This window comes from Scyliorhinus torazame, chromosome 16 (assembly GCF_047496885.1).
Source record: "Scyliorhinus torazame isolate Kashiwa2021f chromosome 16, sScyTor2.1, whole genome shotgun sequence".
In the NCBI taxonomy this organism is placed as follows: Eukaryota; Metazoa; Chordata; class Chondrichthyes; order Carcharhiniformes; family Scyliorhinidae; genus Scyliorhinus; species Scyliorhinus torazame.
The window spans coordinates 33,135,709-33,148,261 of NC_092722.1; the positions used below are offsets into that span (position 1 = coordinate 33,135,709).

Below are 12,553 nucleotides of genomic sequence, written 5' to 3' on the forward strand. Positions count from 1 at the left end.
AAAAAAAAAAAAAAAAAAATTTATAAAGTCGCTAAGTTGACAAAGATATTTTTTTCTGCCTATATTTTGGTTGGCATCTCAGTCAGTCATCCACGTATTCCTTTTGGCTTGAACATGAATGGCTTGTTGAGGTGCACATCCAAAGTTTGAACCACAGACTTTAGAATCCCTGATTTAAATGCAATTTTGGCGTTATTTCTTCTTGGGCAACTCCTGGTCTTATTGGATATATTGGATCTGGACACGGCCCACACTAATAAGTTACATTCTGTACTTAGGCCAAGGGGACACCTATTGTACACATTAGCGATCCATAACTTCACCCTATATCCTCATCATTCTAACCATTGTCCTGGACCATAAAAACTCCTGAAGGAGCTTAATTTTCAACATGGTTTTACCTTTTAAAATTATCAAGGCCATTAATTTTGCTGTGTTTGGTCATGCAGGCTTGCACCACTGTGAATCTTGTCTTCTCATGCCCTGTGGATTTCACTAGAACTGTTTTCAAACTTTTCCACTCCACAGTTTTATTGCTGGGCACTTCAAAATTGATGGAAATTTCATCCATGTTGCCAATGTGGCATAATGGGTTGTGTTTTTTGCTGCTGTCTTATGATGAAAAGCTAGAAACTGGTAATTTTAGCATCAACATGTTGCAGTTGTCTCTAAGCGATCTTGGTCGTCTGCCGCAACACTAAACATTTTGATTCTATAAATCAGCTACGCCAACTAACTTGCTGTGAAATCTCTGCCGAATGCAGGGTTTGATTTGACCCATTTCAGTATGCATATACACATTGCATATCTGGTGACAACTAAACCATTGTGAAGATTTTTGAGGACCAATTCTGACACATGTTTCTCAAGGTCAGGCCTGGTCGCTTTTCATTTTCTCATGGTGTATTTGGTAATGCAGATCTGCTTCAGGACGGCTTCTTCCTTCCATTCTAGCACCCGTTTTTCCACTAACATCGAATTTCCTCACTGCCTCACAATCCTTGATAAGTTGTCAAATGTTATGACTATTAGCTTCATATTACTTGTATTTTGCTAGAAGACTCAGTTTTCTTCGTCGTTTACTGTATGCAGTTTGATCTGCGTGGATGTGCCTTAAACCCTGCTCATCTCTGCAGTTCAACCCGTGTCGCCTGCTTGATCGCTTGCACCCAGTTTTAAGATAAATAAAACATGCATTTGCCGAATGGAAAGCTGAGGCTGACACAAATATGAACATAGCATGTTGTGACTGAAAATAAATTCATATGCCGAGTATATGCAAGAAATACAATTTTTGGGGTTGGGGAAAATGGGATAGTTTGTACGCCGCAACCTCTGGTAGTTGTTTAATTGTCGGTTCACACCTGGATGTGACAGGACTGCAGAGTTTTTATCTGATGTGTGTGTGAAATTGCTTAGCTCTGTTACATACTGTTTATACTGTTTAACAGTGTGTAAAAAGTGTTAAGTCACCATAGGCTGCTTTCCCCTTTGAGGGGGAGAGCGGACTGGTGTTGATTTAGCCTGAGCAGCACCACACCTCAGGCGAGGGGCAAGTTCAGGAGGCGGTGCCTTCATGCACAACCTCGGGGAATTTAATCCGCGCTCGTGGTCTCACTCGGCATCACGAACCAGCTGTCTAGCCAACTGAGCAAAACCTGCCCCACTGACAAGTGTGAAGTCATCTACTTTAGACCCAAGATAGGTAGATCCGAGTATCTCTAACGGCTTAGGATCCAAGTCCAGAAATCATTGAACGTTACTGTGCAGGTAGGAAAAAATAATTCAACCGGTTTAAATGGAATTTGAATTTAAATGTAATGTTAGCCTTTGCTTGTGGATGCTGCAATACAGTGAGGTGGAAGTTATGTTCAACTGTGCAGAATTCTGGATAGACCCCCTTGGTGATGCCCCAGGATTCCAGGGGCATCACCAAGATAGATATTGAAGTCCAGTTTCAGGGACATGCATGGGGTCAGCAGCAATGGGAAAGAGGAGAATTGCTGTCTGGAATCGCGAGAGCCAGATCGGGAACTGGTTAGTGGGGATCAGAGAGCGTTATAGTGAGGGTTTGAGGAGGTTGGGAACAGGGGGTATGAGATGTATGTGATAATGTCAGAAATGTCTACCTCAGTGGTAACTCTTCTTTGATTTATTGCTTCTATTCATTGCCCATTTTGTTTTTGATTTGATGTGATCAGGAGCTCTGGCAAATCACAACAAGAGCTGTTACTGGACCTGATGTGGTCAATTTGGCCGGAGCTCCCAGCCTATGGACGCAAGGCTGCACAATTTGTGGATCTGCTGGGATACTTCTCACTCAAGACTCCACAGACTGAAAAAAAGGTAAGAAAGTGTCAATCGACTGTAGCTAATGTCTGTTATAATTTAAGAGCAAGTCATTGTTCTGGAGAATTTTATTGCATATTGCTATTTTTTCGGTGCTGAATGAGACTGTCACCTTTATTCGCATCCTAGCTGAAAGAATATTCGCACAAAGCAGTAGAAATCCTTCGTACTCAGAACCATATTCTCACCAACCACCCCAACTCCAACATTTATAAGTGAGTAGTATACTTGTTTAAATGTCTGTTCTTTGTCATAAGTGAGCATATTATATGTAGATCTGGAACTGTTGAAGCGGTGCTTCAGTACACTGTTATGCTGCTTAAATAATTAATAATGTTCCTATTTTTGCTGCGTTTTTGTTCCAGCATGCTGTCTGGCCTAGTCGAGTTCGATGGCTATTACCTAGAGAGTGATCCATGTCTTGTTTGTAATAACCCTGAGGTGCCATTCACTGTAAGTATAGAAGTGTACCTGGCCAGTGTGTGTCTGGCATTGCCACAAGGTCTACCATAAAGTTTCTTCCTTTCCTCTGGAAAGTTGTTCCTTGAAGGTGTCCGTGTCAGCAGTTTCCTCCACGAGTGTTATTGGTTAGTCACCTGTTCGGTTACCTTTCACAGGTGGTTTTGAAAGAAACCAATTGTACAGCTTTCTGTTGATATGGTCCGTTACAGTTAAATCAGCTGTTAACAGTATAGTCTCATAGAAACCCCTCCTCCCACTTCCCTGAAGGTTAAGTGATGTCCCTTTTGGGTAAAGGGGCTTCTCAGAATAATTTTTGCAGCGTAGCGATCAATAATTAAACAAGCCTACGGAATGAATCTCATACTAGACTGCTAGTTGCCTCGGGTATTTTGGTTTTCTCTTGTTCTTTTTCCATGCGAATTAAAACTACCAAAATGTTATCTGTTCTCTTCAGAATATTAAACTTTCATCGATCAAGGTAGACACACGCTACACGACCACACAGCAAGTGGTAAAGCTGATTGGCAGTCACACCATCAGCAAAGTGACTGTGAAGATCGGCGATCTAAAACGCACTAAGATGGTTCGCACCATCAACCTGTACTACAACAACAGGACTGTGCAAGCTATTGTAGAACTAAAAAATAAGTAAGTATCTGACTTTGACATTTATGGCCTTGTAAATGATGATGGCTGACTGGTCTGAACCGTACCCAAATGCAAATACAAGTTCCAAGTAACTATAAGCAGTCTGTCTAGTTTACATATTGATGCTGAGTGAATTATTGTGTGCTTGGGCATATAACTATTACCTTGCCACCCTTTGTAACTCTTGGGCGAAAGCTTCTTGAATGAGTATCAGTTTTGATTTAGTGGTGGAGTTCTCAACTCTGAAGTAGGTGATTGTGGGCTCCAGCCCCCCTCCAGAGACCTAGGCTGACACTCCAATGCAGTACTGAGGGAATGTTGCTTTCTCTCAGGTGAGAAGTCAGACCATCTGCTCTCTCACATGGATGCGCAGGATCCCATTGCACTATTCAAAGAAGATCAGGGGAGTTTTCCTTTTCGTCCTGGCTGATGTTTGCCCTTAGTCAACATCACTAAGACAGATGCCTAGTCATTTATTTAATTGTTGTTTATGGGCTTTCATGCATACATTGGACACAGCATTAACCCAGCTGTGACTACACTTCATAATTGGCTGTGAAGTGCTCTGGGACAGTCTGAGAACTTTTTCTTTCTTGAATGGGACCCACAGCCAGAGGTCGGTGCTTGTCCTTTCCACTCCAGTAGTTTTACTTGATTTTAATGTCAACAGGATAATGGGATACTTCAATTATTAGAGTTTATAAACTTCATGTAGTAGTGATATTTGCCTCACCAATCACATGACCGTCTCTCTTTAGGCCTGCTCGTTGGCACAAAGCTAAAAAAGTCCAATTAACACCGGGTCAGACTGAAGTGAAGATCGATCTTCCGCTCCCCATTGTAGCATCCAACCTAATGATTGAGTTTGCAGACTTTTATGAGAATTACCAGGCGTCAACAGAGACCTTGCAGTGTCCACGCTGCAGTGCATCCGTTCCTGCCAATCCAGGCGTCTGTGGTAACTGCGGGGAGAACGTGTACCAGTGTCACAAATGCAGGTGAGTGGGGACTGCCGTCAACTGATGCTATGATAAAATGAGATTAAAACAGTAACAAAATTAAACATAGTTTGTTGTGGAGTTTAGAGAAACCTGCCAGATTGTGCTGCCGTATTTCTAAAATTTGGATTGTATTGACGTATTTTACTATCAATCACCAATCTATGATTTGTAACAAATGTTTCCTGATGTTGAAATTATGTTACTCACAATCATAGAATCATAGAATTTACAGTGCAGAAGGAGGCCATTCGGCCCATCGAGTCTGCACCGGCTCTTGGAAAGAGCACCCTACCCAAGGTCCACACCTCCACCCTATCCCCATAACCCAGTAACTCCACCCAACACGAAGGGCAATTTTGGACATTAAGGGCAATTTATCATGGCCAATCCACCTAACCTGCACATCTTTGGACTGTGGGAGGAAACCGGAGCACCCGGAGGAAACCCACGCACACACGGGCAGGATGTGCAGACTCCGCACAGACAGTGACCCAAGCCGGAATCGAACCTGGGACCCTGGAGCTGTGAAGCATTTGTGCTATCCACAATGCTACCGTGCTGCCCCTGCTTTGCTGCTTTGACCCAGTAGTTAATAAAGTTGGAATAAAATGGTATATTCACCATGAGAAAATATATTCCAGCCAAAATTAGATTGTTTTTACACATTTTCTATTTTCCAGTTGACTTATTTGATAAACTCAGAGAACCTGACCTCCCAACTGATCTGACCAACAGTACTTTGCAGAGTTAGGGTACTTGAGTTTGAGACCATGCAAACGTGGTCTGCAGTGATTTTCACGAGGCATTGGTAGGTTGCTTAAACAGACTATGATGCACAGTCCACTGATGGAAATAGTTTTAGGAGCAATCCTGATTGTCCTGAGCACCTAAGAGTGCAAGAAGTAAAATGTGAAATGAGACTTAATATGTAATGAGAGTTGTATATAATGACTATCTTTAGGAGGCCTGCAATTTGTGCACTCCAGTATATCAAGTGGGCTTATAGAAATGTAATCTCCAGTGTGTCCATTCTTCTTTTGAGGCAACAGAAGGAACTGAACTCCATCTCGATGAATGTAGCTCAAGTGGGATGAGATTGATTTTAGGCTGGATGAAAGCTATAAGAACATAAAAAGTAGCCCTTCCAGACTGCTCAGCTATTCAATTTGATCACAAAGAACTCGCACATTCGCTCCACTCTGCACGCCATTCCCATATTCCTTGATTCCCTTGGAGCCAAACGATCTATGGTCTCGGGCTTGAATCTACTCAACAACTGAGCATCCCCTTTTAGTCATTTTTCTTTGTTCTTTCATGGGATGAGGGCATTTCTGACGAGGCCAGCATTTGTTCCCCATCTGTAATTGCCCTTGAGAAAGTGGTAGTGAGCTGGCTTCTTGACTGCAGCCCATGCGATATGGGTACATTCGCAAAGCTGTTGCGAAAGGAGGGCTAGAGTTTTGGTCCAGTGACAGTTTGGGGGTTCGGTGGGATGGGGGGGGGGAAGAGAGACAGGAATTCCCAGCCTCTGATGTGCTCTTGTAACAACAGTACCTATATGGCTGGCCCAGATCAGGTTTGGTTAATGGTAACCCCCAAGATGTTGATAGTGTGGGGTTCAGCAAGGGTAACGCCTTCAAATATCATGGGGAGATGGTTAGATACTTTTGTTGGAGATAGCCATTGTCTGACACAAATGTCAATTTATGGGGGAGTCTGCAGTTAATATTTGGTTGCACACTTGTCAAACAAACTGCAATTCTATTTGTGCTGAGTTAACTTGATTTGACACAATAGTTTGTTGAAGAACTGGATTCTGACTTGAGAAAAATCTCCCTTTCAGCTCCTGTTGAGTCTCTCGGCTTCTTAGGCCAACATCCTGAGCAAATTCTGATTATTTTGAGTAATTCAGTTCTGTCTTTACAGATCTATTAACTATGATGAGAAAGATCCTTTTCTGTGTAATGCCTGTGGATTCTGCAAATACGCACGGTTCGATTTTATGCTGCATGCCAAGCCATGCTGCGCAGTGGATCCAATTGAAAATGAAGAGGACAGAAAGAAGGTGAGGTTGCCTGGGGAAATGCTCTCATTGGGTTTCTGACTTTTCCTGTACATGACCCCTTTTCACTTTGGACTAAATTTTGGTTCTGAACTCATTGGACTCCAGCCCTTTCGATATGTTTTGTCTTTCTGCTGTTTAAATCTGCTATCCTTTTTCAAACGTCTTGTTTTATTTTGTGTCCTGCAGGCAGTCACAAACATCAACACTTTGTTGGATAAGGCTGATCGTGTTTATCACCAACTGATGGGACACAGGCCACAGCTTGAAACTTTGTTGGTGAAAGTTAGTGAGGCGGCTCCTGAGAAACCGCAGGTAAAGGGTGTAATTTTTTGGTTGAGTAACATTCAGCACAACAATGCGAGTGGCACTGTGAGAAATATTTTTCTAGAATTATAATGTGAGACAAGTTATTCTGGGAATGCCTCACAGGTACTGTGTATATCCTGTGATTAAGTGGTGAAGATTTCTTTGCTCCATTCAGTTCTCTACATTTGGAGTAGGATTGTGAATGAATTTACATTCACTGTTTGACACATGCCTGGGGTTTTGATTCTGCAGAAATATATTTGCCAGTCTGCTTTGTCCAGCTTGTGGGGCGGGATTCTCCGACCCCCACGCCGGGTCGGAGAATCGCTGGGGGCTGGGGTGAATCCCGCCCCCGCCGTGTCCGAAGTCTCCGCCACCAGAGATTCGGCGGGGGCGGGAATTACGCTGGTCGGCGGGCCCACCCCCGCCAATTCTCCGGCTCGCGATGGGCCGAAGTCCCGCTGCTGGAATGCCTGTCCCGCTAGCGTGGATTAAACCACCTTTTGAACGGCGGGACAAGGCGGCGCGGGCAGACTCCGGGGTCCTTGGGGGGTTGGGGAGGGGGGCGATCTGGCCCCGGGGGGTGCCCCCACGGTGGCCTGGCCCGCGATCGGGGCCCACCGATCCGCGGGCGGGCCTGTGCTGTGGGGGCACTCTTTTTCTTCCATCTTCGCCATGGTCTTCACTAGGGCAGAGGCGGAAGAGACCCCCTCCCCTGCGCATGCGTGGGGATGACGTCAGCTGACGCTCCCGCGCATGCGTCGCCGGGCGAAGACCTTTCGGCCCCGGCTGGCGTGGCGCCAAAGGCCTTTCCCGCCAGCCGGTGGAGCGCAAACCACTCCGGCGCGGGTCTAGCCCCTCAAGGTGAGGGCTTGGAGTGCGGAGACTTCCATACCTTTGGGGCGGCCCGACGCCGGAGTGGTTCCCGCCACTCCATTACGCCGGAACCCCCCGCCCCGCCGGGTAGGGGAGAATCCCGCCCGTGTTTCCATTTGACAGAATGATCCAGCATTGTCCCAGTGCCAGCTCTCCAAAAGAGTTTTCTGTCTAATTAACCTGAATCAACTGCTCTTTCCCCATACTCTGCAAATGATTAGTATATATCCAGTTCCCTTTCGAAAGCTCATATTCACACATTCTCCCCGTGGCTGCATGGGTCTCACCCCCACAACCAAAAATGATGTGCAGGGTAGGTGGATTGGCTATGCTAAATTGCCCCTTAATTGGAAAAAAACTGAAGTGGGTGCTCTAAATTCATTTTTTTCAAAAATAAAGTTTGTATTGAATCTGTTACCACTAACCTTTCAGGTAGTGCACTCCTGATCTGACTAACTCATTGTGTTACAGAAAATGCCCCTTATTGACACTTCGGGCTTTTTGCCTCGTGTTCTATTTCTGTGTCCTCTGGTTACCAACATCCCGCCAGTGGAAACAATTTCTCCCTGCCTACTCTAATAAATTCCAATGTCATATTGAACACTTACTGTTTCATTTCGCTTGAACCTTTTTTGCTTTAAAGAGAATAATCCCAGATTCTGCATATAGCTGAAGTCCCTCATCCCTGGTACCATCTCTATTGAACCCTGTCCTTGACATCCTTCTTAAGGTGTGCCCTGAATTGGCCACATTATGCCACTGGGGCCAAAACAGTGATTTTAAAATTTTTTTTTTTTTTAAGAGTACTCAATTCATTCTTTCCAATTAAGGGGCAATTTAGCGTGGCCAATCCACCTACCGTGCACATCTTTGGGTTGTGGGGCCAAAACCCATGCAAACACGGGGAGAATGTGCAAACTCCACACGGACAGTGACCCAGAGCCGGTAACGAACCTGGGACCTCGGCGCCGTGAAGCAGAGTGCTAACCACTGCGCCACCGTGCTGCCCAAAACCAGTGATTTTTAACCGTTCTTACTTTATGCTCTGTTTATAAAGCCAAGTCTTCCTTTTTAATAGCTCTGGGAACAGGTTGTATTTCGAACATTAAGAAATTAGTCTGTTCGGCGGCACGGTAGCACAGTCGTTATCACTGTTGCTTCACAGCTCCAGGGTCCCAGGTTCGATTCCTGGCTTGGGTCACTGCCTGTGTGGAATCTGCACGTTCTCGCCGTGTCTGCGTGGGTTTCCTCTGGGTGCTCCGGTTTCCTCCCACAAGTCCCGAAAGACGTACTGTTCGGTGAATTGGACATTCTGAATTCTCCCTCAATGCACCCAAACAGGTGCCGGAATGTGGCGACTCGGGGCTTTTCACAGTAACTTCATTGCAGTGTTAATGTAAGCCTACTTGTGACAATGAAGATTATTATTATTATTTCCCAGGATGATACCAGCGGTGTTACTGGAATCAGCTCGACAGCAGCAAGTGTGAATCGCTACATCCAGCAACTGGCTCAGGAATACTGTGGAGATTGTAAGACATCCTTCGATGAGTTGTCCAAAATCATTCAGGTACAAAAATACAAAGAAATATAAAGTTTGTCCAACACATATAAGAATTAACAAGCATAATATAACTCAAAGCAGTGAATGGTAAGGATAAAATGCAATGTTTTGTTGTTCTGATGATTGAATGTCTGGCTTTAAAAATGTGCAGAATTTTTAACACTCATTTAAATAAGAGGTTAATCAGCTTGCATGACTCTAATCTTAACAGTTTGAACATTGTACATGTTTTGCAGAAAGTCCTGGCTTCACGGAAGGAACTGCTAGAATATGATCTTCATCAACGGGAAGCTGCAACAAAGTCATCGCGATCATCAGCTCAGCCCACATTCACAGCCAGTCAGTATCGAGCTCTGTCTGTCCTCGGCTGTGGGCACACCTCTTCAACAAAGTGTTATGGTTGTGCCTCAGCTGTTACTGAGCACTGTATAACATTGCTTCGTGCCCTCGCTACCAACAGCACTATCCGACAGATCCTAGTTTCCCAGGGACTTATCCGAGAGCTGTTTGATTATAATCTGCGACGTGGCACTGCCTCAATGAGAGAGGAAGTCAGACAACTGATGTGCTTGTTAACTAGGTATGTAGGGAGGGTCAGCTCTTGTCTAATGCTAGAGGACAGTGTTTCTGCAATCAATACATGAGATCGAAAGACTATGTTTTCTGTGACTGGGTTGTATCGGTTAGAATATTTAACAGTAATTTTTGGAAGCATCAGTTCACAAGGTACACAGGTGCTGCACCCAAACAGACCAAATATGTATCTGAAGTAGGCTGACTTTTCCACCCTGCCCTTTCTTTCTCTCTTTCTCTGTTTCTTTCTTTCAGCTGTTTTTGATTGTGCTGCAGGCTGAACCCAGCTCTTAGCAGCCCACAGTACAGAGTTGACACTGGCCCAGAAGACTGGAGTTATTGAAGAGTCATTCTGAGAGTTGAGACATTGCAGTAGCAACATTTTTTATGTTACTGATTCCTTACATCATCCATTCAATGCAGAATGCCTGATTTCAAAAAATGTAGAGAAAATGCTGCAAACACCATTTAGTGCTCGCAGAAACAGGAATGTCCTAGTCTGACATTTACCAAGTACATTAAGTGCTATGTATCAATGTACAAAGCAGCAGGATGGCTGAATGCAAGGGCTGGAAATAGACAGGAGGCAACTGCACCCACTGTAATGCTTTGTGACTAGTCGCCTCTACTTAAGTAATCAAAATGTTGTCACCTGCTTCCATTTTGATGGCGTGAATTTGAGTTGAGTGTCAGGATGTTCTTCAAAAATGATTTGAAAGATAATCATGACCAGCCTCCAAAGTAATGTAAAGCCTAGTGTTTAAAGGTGCTGGTACTTAACTGACTCGATACTGCCCTGCGCCTTTTGTATTTCCATAAATGATATTTTATGTGCAGTTCATCTCTAGCCTGAAGGGATGATGAACCTGCTCCTGTACATTTGATGAGTTTTTTCTCAACTGCAATCCCCAACAGAGATCTGAGGGCTGAAGAAGGCTTCAGATATTGGGAAGTTGTGGTTGAGGCCATAGAAGGATTTGAATACATGAATGAGACTTTTGAATTCCAGGCTTTGCTGGAGAGACCAGGAGCTAGTGTCGATCAGACAGTAGAGGAGATAGTTGAAAGGAATTTTGTGTGAGTTACAATATGGGAATAGGAAATTAAGGTTACAAACCGTTCAGCTCAGCCTCGGGACAGTGGCTAGAGAGCAGGATGTAGCACCTTTTGTGTGCTCAGCACTTCACAGACAATGAATTACATTTGAAGTGTAGTTGCTGCTACTACGCCAAACAAACATCGCAACTAATTTGCACACTGCAAATTCCAGCTAGTGACCAATTGAAATTAAACATAAAATGTGGGAAATACTCAGGAGGTCCGACAGAATATGGAGAGAGAAACAGAGTTAATGCTTCATGGTGACCCTTCGTCAGATGTCGTCATTTGTACCCAATTCATCTGTTTTTGTTGTGTTGAGTGTGTGATACGTGCAGGTGAGATCACCAAAAGAATTCACTGCTGCTCTTTAAATAGTGCCAGAGGATCTTTTACATCTGCCTTGTCAGGCTGCTGGCCTTATTTATTGTCTCGCTGTAAAACAGTCTGACGTGGCAGCACTCCCTCACTGCTGCACTAAAACGCCAGCCAAGATTATGGATTGAAGTCCTGCTCTGGGGCCCGAACCCGGACAATCTTCTGACTCTGCGGAAGGGTACTGCCAGCTGAGCCAGGCTGATGCTTAATGCATTAGCTGAAATCTGTTAACTTGCTTTGTTACTGTATTGCTACTCCATTTATATGATCATATTTTATTCTTGCAGAGACAATCCAGAGGCAACACAGCAAATGAATGACCTAATCATTGCCAAGGTTTCAACTGCACTGAAAGGACATTGGGCCAATCCTGATCTGGTGAGTGTAAGGATTTAGGCCTGATCTCTGCAGTCAAAGACAAAGGAACAGTGATGGTTGTTGCTCTCAAAAAGCTGCCCCACAAAGTTTTATCAGGCTCCAGTCTCTCGAGCATAGACTCTTTATTTATCCCAGTGTCACTTTCAACTTTGCGTTCTCTAAAAGGACCTGTGACATCCAGCAATGGGCCAGCAAGGTGATCAGCTAGTTGGGTGGAAAAATTCAGCTGAAAGGGGAATGGATAGGTGTTTCTGTGGCCACAAATGAGACTGCAGGATGGCATGTTGCCCCCTAGTGCTAGGGTCAAGGCTGTCTCAGAGCGGCTGCAGGACATACGGGGGGCGGGGGGGAGAGACAGCCAGTGGTCATGGTATACATTGGTTCAAATGATATAGGTTTTTAAAAAAGAGATGAGATCCTAAAAGTTAAATATAGGGAGTTAGGAAGTAAGTTGAAAAGTATGACCTCAAAGGTAGTGATCTCAGGATTACTATCAGTGCCACGTGCTCGTCAGGCAGAAATAGCAGGATATATCAGCTGAATACATGGCTGAAGAGATAGAGGAAAGGTTTCAGATTCTTGGGACACTGGGACCGGTTCTAGGGGAGGTGGACTAGTACAAACTGGATGGATTGTACTTGGGCAAGACCAGGACTGATGTCCTAGGGAGAGTATTTGCCAGAGAGCTAGCAAACAGGAAGGCAGATTATTATCTGAATGGTTATAGATTGAGAGAGGGCACTGTGCGACAGGACCTGGGTGTCCTTGTACACCAGTTCGCTGAAAGTAAGCTTGCAGGTGCAACATATGGTGAAGAAGTTGTCCCTCAAAGCAAGCGGATTTGTGTACAGGAAC

General features: G+C 44.5%; 1 protein-coding gene across 6 annotated transcripts in view; it reads left to right on the top strand.

The window, feature by feature from the left end:
* The window catches only part of ubr4 (ubiquitin protein ligase E3 component n-recognin 4), a 227,614-nt gene that overhangs the window by 165,902 nt on the left and 49,159 nt on the right, over nucleotides 1–12,553 (top strand). For all 6 annotated transcript variants that reach the window (XM_072478202.1, XM_072478203.1, XM_072478204.1 and 3 more), the window contains 10 exons: nucleotides 2,202–2,346; nucleotides 2,479–2,564; nucleotides 2,715–2,802; nucleotides 3,266–3,459; nucleotides 4,218–4,457; nucleotides 6,387–6,525; nucleotides 6,712–6,837; nucleotides 9,149–9,277; nucleotides 9,508–9,851; nucleotides 11,608–11,698. In XM_072478202.1, the coding sequence (XP_072334303.1) occupies nucleotides 2,202–2,346; nucleotides 2,479–2,564; nucleotides 2,715–2,802; nucleotides 3,266–3,459; nucleotides 4,218–4,457; nucleotides 6,387–6,525; nucleotides 6,712–6,837; nucleotides 9,149–9,277; nucleotides 9,508–9,851; nucleotides 11,608–11,698 (1,582 nt within the window). The remainder of the gene's footprint in view (nucleotides 1–2,201; nucleotides 2,347–2,478; nucleotides 2,565–2,714; nucleotides 2,803–3,265; nucleotides 3,460–4,217; nucleotides 4,458–6,386; nucleotides 6,526–6,711; nucleotides 6,838–9,148; nucleotides 9,278–9,507; nucleotides 9,852–11,607; nucleotides 11,699–12,553) is intronic.